The sequence below is a fragment of the Cladophialophora carrionii genome, assembly GCF_000365165.1.
Source record: "Cladophialophora carrionii CBS 160.54 unplaced genomic scaffold supercont1.1, whole genome shotgun sequence".
Taxonomy (NCBI): Eukaryota; Fungi; Ascomycota; class Eurotiomycetes; order Chaetothyriales; family Herpotrichiellaceae; genus Cladophialophora; species Cladophialophora carrionii.
In genome coordinates this window covers 4,410,545-4,420,358 of record NW_008481816.1, presented here as the reverse complement: position 1 = coordinate 4,420,358, position 9,814 = coordinate 4,410,545, and the positions used below count along the sequence as shown (strand labels likewise).

At 56.2% G+C, this 9,814-nt stretch overlaps 2 protein-coding genes across 2 annotated transcripts; both read left to right on the top strand.

Moving 5' to 3' along the window:
* Positions 1–23: 23 nt before the first annotated feature.
* On the top strand, positions 24–1,379 carry G647_01577 (uncharacterized protein; the record flags this gene model as incomplete). Its single annotated transcript, XM_008724976.1, has 2 exons — positions 24–400; positions 536–1,379. 2 exons carry the CDS (start codon positions 24–26, stop codon positions 1,377–1,379), a joined length of 1,221 nt encoding a protein of 406 aa, XP_008723198.1.
* A 3,379-nt stretch (positions 1,380–4,758) lies between these two features.
* G647_01576 (uncharacterized protein) lies at positions 4,759–5,610 on the top strand (the record flags this gene model as incomplete). The annotated part of the gene is made up of 1 exon (XM_008724975.1): positions 4,759–5,610. One exon carries the CDS (start codon positions 4,759–4,761, stop codon positions 5,608–5,610), a length of 852 nt encoding a protein of 283 aa, XP_008723197.1.
* Between the last annotated feature and the right edge of the window lie 4,204 nt (positions 5,611–9,814).

Sequence of the window (9,814 nt, the reverse complement as noted above, 5' to 3'; positions counted from 1 at the left end):
ACATACCTTACGCATTACAAGGAATGGCGAAGGATGCGGAAGGACTGTCTCACGCTGCCGGCGGCGGGTCGGCGACAGCGTTCTATGAAAAGGTACAGCCAAATACAGAAATCAATGATGCACCGCCCGTCACAGTCGTCGTGACGGGAGGACTGGGGTTCGTGGGCTCGGCAATCGTTCGCGCATTGCACGAGTTCCACCCCGAGTGGCATGTGTGGATTCTGGATAAATGCAACGTTGTCGACAAGCCGCCCGGTGAGCTGGACTTGCTGAGCGGCTGCAAGTATGACTATGTGCAAGCAGATATCACAGATCGGGGCAGCGTCGTGAGAGCGCTGTCCCTCATTCATCCCGATGCTGTTGTTCACACGGCAGGGATTGTGCCCTCGTTGAGCGAAAGGTAGGTCATCAGGTGCTTCTCTCAAGGTCAGCCAGATGTGTTCAATGGCGAGTGAGTCGCGGCGTGTTGACAGCCTCGAGCCCACACCTCGACGGGTCCACGAAAGGAGATGGCTGATGGCATATATTCTGGCAGGTATGCACGACGTCTAGAAGCCTTGGTCAACACCATCAATGTGGAAGGCACGCGCCATGTGGTTGACACAGCCAGCAAGTGCGGATGCAGGGCATTCGTGTACACGAGTAGCTGCTGCGCCGTGACCGACGACATGAGCAAGTCGTACGCGAACATCGATGAGACGTGGCCTGCCGCCGAGAGGTCGTCCGTGTACGGCGAGAGCAAGGCCGCCGCCGAGAGAATTGTCATTGCAGCAAACAAAGAGTCCATGGCCACGTGCGTGTTGCGGCCTTCTGTCGTCTTCGGAGAAGGAGACGACCAGCTGATCCCTCCGATCCATGCTTGCATTGCGAAGGGCGAAACTCGCTGGATAATCGGCAGCGGCACAAATCTCTGGGACACGGTCTACGTAGGCAACGTGGCTGATGCGCATGTGCTTGCTGTCGAAAACCTGTTGCAGTTCCTGCCCGAAACCTCCTCCCCCCTTGACGGCGACGGTATCGGGACCGAAACCGCAGCCGGCCAGACCTTTTTCATCCAGAATAACGAGCCCGTGTCCTTTCGAGACTTCAGCCTTGCCGTTTGGAAGGAATTCGGGCACTTCCCCCCAGCTTGGGAGATTCAAATCCCAGAAGGACTGGGGTGGGTACTGGGCTTGGTTGCGGAAGTCTTTACGCGAATTTCCGGGACGCCAACGACCCTCTCGCGTGGAAGCGTGATGGACGCCTGCGCAATGCGCTATGCCAGTGGTGACAAGGCCAGAAGGATCCTCGGCTACCAGCCTCGAGTCGGGCTTGAAGCTGGAATCAGGAGGAGTTGTCGGGTGAGTGGTGCCATGCTAGCCAGGAATCATCTCTGCTAACGGGATGTGACGCTGATCAGGAGTATGCGAGACGCTTGACGAGACGACGACGGCCATGAGAAGACTGGTTGCCGAGGGCTGTGCTGTGCTGTGCCGCCATGTCTGAACGTAGCAAAATACAAATTGTCGACAGTATAATCAAGCGCAGGACTTTCCGTCCTGGCCCCGAGCGTCCAGTCGGCATCATGTCAGCATTAAAAATCCCCCGTCGGACCATCATGGCAGATGCACAATTACTGTTGTGGTGTGCACGAGGTCGTCCTCTGGAACTTTTGAACAGACGCCAACCTTGCGTCTGGCTCAGCAGTGCTTACTTCGTCGCCGAGTCGGGCAAGTCGGAATCCAGGCCCTGGAAGCCCACCGTCCCAGGACCCAGGATCGTGGATGTAGCCGTTGGCAATGGGGCCAAATACTCGCAGAAGTGGAAACTCATCCCGGTACCTGAGTGCCGGTTATGAGGGGCTGTGTGGCCCTCTCAACCTGTGCCATCAGGAGCAGATATGGGTCGACGGGGTACACAGGACAAGCACGTCCGTGGTCTGTGGCTAGCTCTCTTTGGGGAGAAAGGAGGAGATGCGATGATGCCAGTGGTTCCAGTCCTTCGATAGCCTAATTACTTGCACTGTCTACGAGCTTACTGTGGTGCTATCATAGCCTTGCGAGGTCGCTGTCTCAAGTTCGCGGTTGCGGATCCAGGACTACGAGTAATAGACCACCCAACGGCCATCCACTCACCAATGGCGCCGACTGGAAGCCTGAGGATGACGTTGCGCAACGCTCGGCAGGCCAAAGACGTTTCGGGACACTGGGACAGGGGGGTGGTGCAAGGGGAACGATTCTCTGCAGCGAGGCTCTCGCCGACATCAACCCCTTTTTTACCCGTTTTCCCTTTCCCCGGCGACCTCACGTCCACTTTGACCGCTGGAGCCCACTTCCCGTTTGCAAGTTGATTGCCCGATGCTCCTTCTCTGGTTTAGCCTAGTGGTAACGGGCTACTTGGTTCGTTCTCGCTTCAAACCTTGCTACACAGGGACCTCGCTCACTATCCAGGACGAAGAATCAAAGGTTCGAGCGTTGCGCGTCCACCGACTTCCCGCTTCCACGGTTCCACGATCCCTGGGCAGACGTGAGCAGGATAGGACACTCTCTATCCAGCTTGGTTGGGCCCCGATCCCCCCGCTCAGGCCAATAGTGACAACCGTGCCGTTCAGTCAGGGCCTCGGTACCCTGGCCGGCTGGAGTCGGGTCCAGACCTGACTGCCGAAACTCGTCTGGCGTTTTATCAAACATTTGAGTTCCGGGTACTGGGTACTAGGTACACGAGTACCTGCCTTGTCGAGCCTGTTTGGGACAGCCAGCCGGCCGTACTCGTACTAACCCGCTGGCATCTCTGCGCCGCCGGAACCACGCCTGGATAGGGCAGTTCGTCTCGCTTGTCGCCCATCTGCTCCCTTTCTGGCTTCGGTGCTTCATCCATGAACGCGCGCGTTGGCGGATGGGTATTGTGGATGTAAATGTCGTGTGTCCAGGTCGTCTAATTTCGCGTCCAACTTTCGAGAAAATTCGGTAGCCTCACCAAGGCGGTCGCAGATCACTCCCCTGATCGGCAGCAGGGCAGCCATTACTATGACGCTTGGGCAGCAAGATGGGTCTTCTCCAGTCAGTCTTGGACTCCTCGCTACCGAATAAGCCCTCGCTCTCGGAAAGTCACCTTGCGCCCTCCTCGACGTTTGGGCACTCGACCGAGAACATGATGGAAGGCCACATCGTCCGAGGTCGCCCAGAAGGTCATCTTTGCTGGCTTTTTGTATGCGTCCAGCAACATCTAAGCTCTCTATCCGAGTCTCAGATTCTCCGGCCACTTCTCCACGAGCATGAGCTCAGCTTTCCACAGCACGGAGATCGGAGTACAGAGGACCACTCTCTTACTCGTAGCAATGGGCCCCAGAAGATCGAACCAACGAGGCCTAATAATAATGCCCGCCGGTGCATGCCATGCGGGTTCGCTAGCAGCGCCTCATACGCTCATCGCCCGTGCATCTCCACTGCAATATGATCCGCCGCTTATGCTCGAAACGGCCGACTCCAACGCGTTGGAACACCTTCGTCTCCAACATCGGGCGGCGTGCTACTCCAGATTGGTGCTCGTGGTGCTCCTGGGGGGTGGTTCTGCCATGAACTCGCGACTTGACAGTGTTCGACGTCCCGCAAGCGTTCAACGTTTCGTCGATCTTGTGGAAACGCGTGACTGCCAGGTGATGCAGCCCGCATTCAAAGTTCGCGACCAGATATAGTTATTGGTCGCCCTCGACATCTACTAGTACTTGGGCAGCACAGCGGCGAGACTTCGAGTCTGTGTCATATCGGGTGCTGCCGTCCCTGGCCATCCCCCTCGGCGCCGTTGCTCGCGAAGAAATTAGAATCTTTCCAGAAAACCCCGGGACCCGAGCCTCCATCTCCCGAGTTCCAACTTTTGCTCGAAGGCACGACTAAGTGGCGCTCAGACCAGACCAGGTCCCAGGTGCTAAAATGGTGCGCAATGGACAGGGAGCGCCTCAACGCCTCATCCCAGATATCGGCAAGTATCCGTCGCCCAGGGTCGGGCACTTCTGTTTCAGCCCCTGTTAGGTGGGCCGGCCGTAAGAACTAGGCTGCTCCGGGGGGTTGCGGGAATCGGGGGGGCATCAGTGATCAGACAACCATTCTCCAGTCCATGTGCCTGCGAGCCACAAACTCTACTGCCTGGGTCCCTCTCTCTTCACGTGCCCATGACGAATTCAATATCTTCGTCGTGTTTTCATTCTGCCGTCCTTCACTCGCACACGGTTCGGCCTCGAAACTAATGCCCAATTGCTGGACGAGTGCCCGATGCGAACCCCTGGCCAACAGATCGTCCGACACTCTCCTACCAGAGTGGGAAGCAGTACACACTCCAATTTCGACCTTCATTTGTTCTGCCTCCCTCCCCGGTTGCACGTCTTCTGCCCGCTCTGACCATGTTGGCGTTGAGCTCTCCGATCAGCAGTCTACATCCGACATACTCTTCGGGTCTCGCTCCTGGGGTTCGGTTTGCCCTCGACTTGACAGATAACGGCGCGGGCATGTCTGGGAAGGACGATTTTCTCTTCTCTGGGCCGCAAGACACGGCCACACTGAGACCGCCGGCGGACGCTTCGGCTCCGTTTGGTTTCCCAAGGCAGGTGCCAGCTCGATAGGGCTGCTCGGATCAGTCTTGTTAACACGTGCTTACAGCAGGTTGACACACTGGCCGTCGTCCAACTACGATCCTTTCGCCGGAGAGCCCGGCGGACGTGTCTCTCCTGACCGGTCGGAGAGGCTGCGGCAACGGCTGCCGCCCGAGATACATGGCGCGACTCGCATGCCCCCAACGACCGCCGTGGGCGATCCTTTCCGGCCGCTGTCGTACATATCGCAATCATCGGCCTTTACGTCGGACCCGGGCTCCTACCAGCAGCACGGCCCGCCACCCAGGTCGAATCCGGACGACCAGAACGTGGCGCTTCGACGACAAAGCCAGGACAGCTTCATCCTCCAGACTGGATCGCCGACCAGTCAAGGCTACGCAGAATTTGACTTGGAGACGCAAAATCGCCGGGCGTCTGAACTCGGCAGGACGGCGACTCGCTACCACACCCGAAGGCGCCCATTTAATCAGGACGAGTTTGACGGTCCTTCCCAACTGCTACCACTGCCCGTGCCTCAGCAAGAACACGCGCGGTCCCAGGCTCTGCCGTCACTCCCCGTCCACCTCGAACTCGACGAGCAAGACGAGATCATTCTACACGTGAACGACATATTGTCGCGATGTGCCTTCCATTTCGTGGCGAAGTATCAGTTTCCAATTCCGCTGGAGCGAGATAAGCCCCGGGTTCGAACACCGGCCGACCGGGAGTGGACCGAGTGGGCTTATCTGCTGAAAAGGCTGGCGACCAAGCGGAGGATCCCAGCGCGCGTGCTCTACGACAACCAGATCAAACAGTTTGTGACGACGCTGGAAAATTCCATTGCGGTCAGGCAGAACAACCGAGATCAACAGCCCAGGACCCCCAAGGACGACCGATATATGTTACAACTTGTCAGTGCAGCCACGCAGGTTGCGAGAATTCTGATGGACTCGTTATCAATGGAACAGCTCGACGCTCTATATAGGCAGACGGAGAGCGTCATCCTCGAAAGAAGAGCCAGGCTTAGAGGATTGGGATTTCAATGAACTGCCCCGCAAATGATATTTTCATGCCCCAAAGCTTATGAAGACAAGCACACTGTTTTCTTCGACGATGCAGGCGTCAGATACTTCATCCTATACACAGGTCTTTGCTTTTTGCGCCACGTCCTCGCTGACGACCCCTGCTCTCGTTAGCAAGGGAGATCATGCTGGCACATGATTAAACACATCCGAGCTGAATCGGTGTTCTGTCACCCCTATATCATTGGGTTACTCGGCCAGTAATGGGGGGGGGGCTCTGAGCCTGCAGGCCAGGCCAGGCCAATTGCATGGTGCATCCGCCGAAACGAGATGCAAGCCTCACTTTGCACACCGCATCTTGGACAGAGACTCTAAACGATGAGGCAGACCGCAATGCAACTCCGGCGACCATGAGATATACACACTCATGCAACTGAGGGTGGTGCGACACGGCACCGGACTTGCTCCTGGCGGGCTTCCTACATACACGAGGAACACGTCTTTGGACAGCCCACTGGACCTCCTGCGATCTCGGTATCAGCAAGCAGATCCGACACATCCGATCTGAAGTTGCGCAAGGTTCGCAGGTCATAGTGCCTTTTCTTGTCGGTCGGAAGGGACCAAGGCGTCCTCTTCCCTGCCCTATTTTTTTTCCAGCCAGCGCTGGGCAGAAGACCACATTCGATCAAGGATTCAGACCACAGCCCTCCTGGAGGGAATGTAAGCTGGCCCGCCTCGACGTCGGGGGATCCGGCCAGAAAAAAGGGTCTCTTTTTCTTTCAGTACGTCGTCCTGTGTCTGTCATTGGAAAATGGCTGTATTGGAGGAACTATTCGCTAACCATCACATTCAGCGACCTTCAAACGGCGAAGACCCGTCTCTTGTTGCCTCGGAATGCCCTTTTGCTGGGCAGCTCTCCGATTCCCACAGGGAGGGAGCACCGAGTGACCAGGAAGCGTCACCTGACCGTCCCTCCCTGCTGGCTCGATCACGAATACTCTTACGGAGTCAGAACAAACCGATGGACACCCTCGCGCTTCAACCCAGTTCCTTCCGTCTAAAGTTGGAGCTGTACTTCATGAAGAATAGGGGGGATTCCCCCAAGTCACATACGCTTCGCAGATACGAATGGAGCGGAGGCTGCAGAGTGAAGCTGCAGCGAGAAGACAACGGCTCTCAAGACAAAGGAAGACGCCTGGGAATACAGCAACCCAGCTGTCCATTTTGACAGAGCTGAGAAAAATCACAGTCCCCTAGTTTGCCAGGCGCAAGCTTCTCCATCGGCTTGACAGCATAGAACTCCCTACAGACTGTTGAGTGCAATGCCTGTACAGGCGCAAGTCTCCGGGTAACGAAAGGTATTGCCCAGCGTGGAAGGAGGACTGCTTTACAAGGAGAGCAGGCCAGCATTATAGCTACCCAGAGAGCAACGATGGTGCTGCATGGCAAAGAATAATGGGAACACGGGTCTAGGAGACCACGACGACTCAGCTATCATACTGTTGGCTACGGAGGGCATCGAAGGCACTGTGTAGGGGTCGCTCGAGAGGACACATTCTCGAGCCATAAGTGCCAGTTCCAGACGGATTCCTGATCCGCAATATTGCCCAAGCAAAGGGTGTCTGTCCATCGTCAGCCCTGCATTTGCACTTCCTTCATTGCCAAGCCGGACAACTTGTCCTGGCCTGCGTTTGTGGCGGCGAGGACCGGTGTAGATCAGTCTAGTGCTCGAGAGACAAGCCTTTGCCACTTAATGGCTACCCAACGCGACAGTGTTGCGCCGTTAGGCACGGAGCGGGCAGGTTATCTCATGGGGACCGGCGAATACGGCGAGGACGTCGTCAAGCCAGCCATTGGGCTGCGACAGAACCCCAGCATCGGCCCCATGGTGGCGGGCATGTACTTTCGGTCGAGCGCTTTAGAGACCAGTTGCCGTTGCGAGTTACCTAGCAGTCAGTGCCTGCAAGAAAAAGTCTTGGGCAGCAACGAAATGATCGGCACAATTGAGTCATGGCCGAAGATTTGCTTTGCTTTGCTGGTGATGCGAAGAACGTTCTGCACCGCTGCTCCGTTACGTACTGCGGCGTTCTAATAGAGCAGAGAGAGACGTGGGCAAGGCCTGCCTCGCTTACCCTCCAGCAGCTTCACCTCATCCCTCGGAGCCATCCCCTCCTACTAATTGCAGTAGCTCCAAGTAGCAGATCCTCCGGAAGTTTGTCTCAGTGCGAGATAGAGTTCACTCCCATATCCGAACTCGCTTCCGAAGACGAGGGCAAAGCACCACGCACGCACGCACGGCTTAAAGTCAAAAGCCCTGGATGTTTTGGAACAGCACTGCTGCCCCCCACCTAACCTCAAACTCGAGGCGGTGGAGGAGGCTTTGCGAAACAGCCTTAGCAGCCGTCGTTGCATGATATTGGGAAAAGAAGTCGTTCCAGATCTGAAACACGGGGTAATCCAGCAGCGATTTACAGGGCGGACGAACGAATCTGGAGGCCTGAATCGCACGCCCTCGCCTCACCAGAAGCAAATTCTAGGCCTTGGAAGAACTGGCGCTCGAGTCGATACTGCAAGCGACATCCTCGAGTGGGCGCAGTCTCTTCATGTCTGAACGAAGCAGAACGCCCGCGACGCACACCTGACGGAGCGGTTTCGTATCGGTGAAGCTAGCGTCGTCTTTGCTAGTCATCATTCAGGCGGATTTCTCTGCGATTTTTCTCGAAACTCTGCACCATGACTGGTCCAAATGGTGGTGACCTTGTGCTGCAGTCCGTCTTTACCGAGCGGGAGTTCGGGTCCTTTCATCCAAGATACTTCGTTACAGGTCGTCGCTATTCGCAGGCCAAGCAAAGCATGCCTGTGCGATTTGTCCACAGCCAGTGCTGGAAAGCATTCCAAGCGAGTGTCTATTCTGTGTTTGTCCTGCGTCTGAGGCCTTGAAGAAGATGCCGGACTCTTTACTTTAGGCGCCGAATGCGAGCTCGCCTTGGCTGCTTCTGCCTGATGTTGTCTCTGATATTGGCGCTATTGCAGCAGTGAGGCGGATGGAGGCATACTACTTGTAAAGTGGACGCACCGCCCGCCCTTCGGACCTCGCGCCTCGTGCCTCCGCCGGTTGAAGATACAATCTGTCGTGCGTTGCATGGCATTCTTTGCGCCCCAACCGTCGATGTTGCTCGCTGCCTCGACTTCCCTTCGAGTTCCCAGGCACTTCGCAACGTCAATGTGGCATTCACACGCCAGTTGGAGCGACATGTCCGGGCACTCGTTCTCGGTCACAGACTCTGAGAGCGTGGCTATCTGAGGTACATCTCTTGACTGTGTCCATGAATCCGACTCTGGTCTATACTACCAAGGTCATTGCCTCTGCGAGTGGCCTTGAAAACCAGCTGAATTGCCAACTGTTGGTCAGTTGTTTCGGGAAACAAATCGTCCCAAAACCTCTCTCACGCGTCCTCAACAGAAGCAGCTTCCTACTGACGAGCCTGGAAGCACACAAGCTTATCCTTCGTCCTCGGTGCGGAACCTCACTCACCTATCCTACCCTCCAATCGATCGCTCAGCAGCATGTCGTGAGGAGGAGATATTGACGTCTGGACCGTTCTGCCGCTCAAGAGCTTTGCAAAGGGTGATCGGAGAGGTGACCATCCGGCAGGCCACATCAAGAACACGTACATTGAAGTCTCATGGTCCTGAAGGGCGAAACGCGTTGAGAATACGGTCTCGAGCGCCTATCCGACTTCTCCAATCTCATACGTTTTCTTCGGTCCAGGAGCTGTCGCCCAGCAAATCGTCCGTCTTACGAAGAGCTGGGATGGTGAAGTTGATTTCGCCATCAAACTCGGCGGTGCGCGTAGCCTCACCTCACCTTACCTCACCAGACACACACCCACGGGTGTCGAGGCGACTGGGGGGGTATTTGCTGATATGAGTAGGCAAGAAAGCTCACAGTATGTGAGCTCCAGAAAAGGCATCAGATTGGGCAGCGTCTCGCGTCTCACGTCTCACCACAAACAAGAGACAAGAACGGGGCGGATACTCAATTCCTACTCTCGGGGTCACACTGTACGGATTAAAAAGCCGATGGAACCGTGCGGACCGGACGCCAGGTATCAATAAAGCCAGCAGCTTTTATTGCTCCGCCTCCGCCTACACTTCTCAAAAACCTGCAAGATGCGCTGAAGCGGCCTGTTTTTGCCTCTTTGACGGACGTTCGATCTTTTCTGTC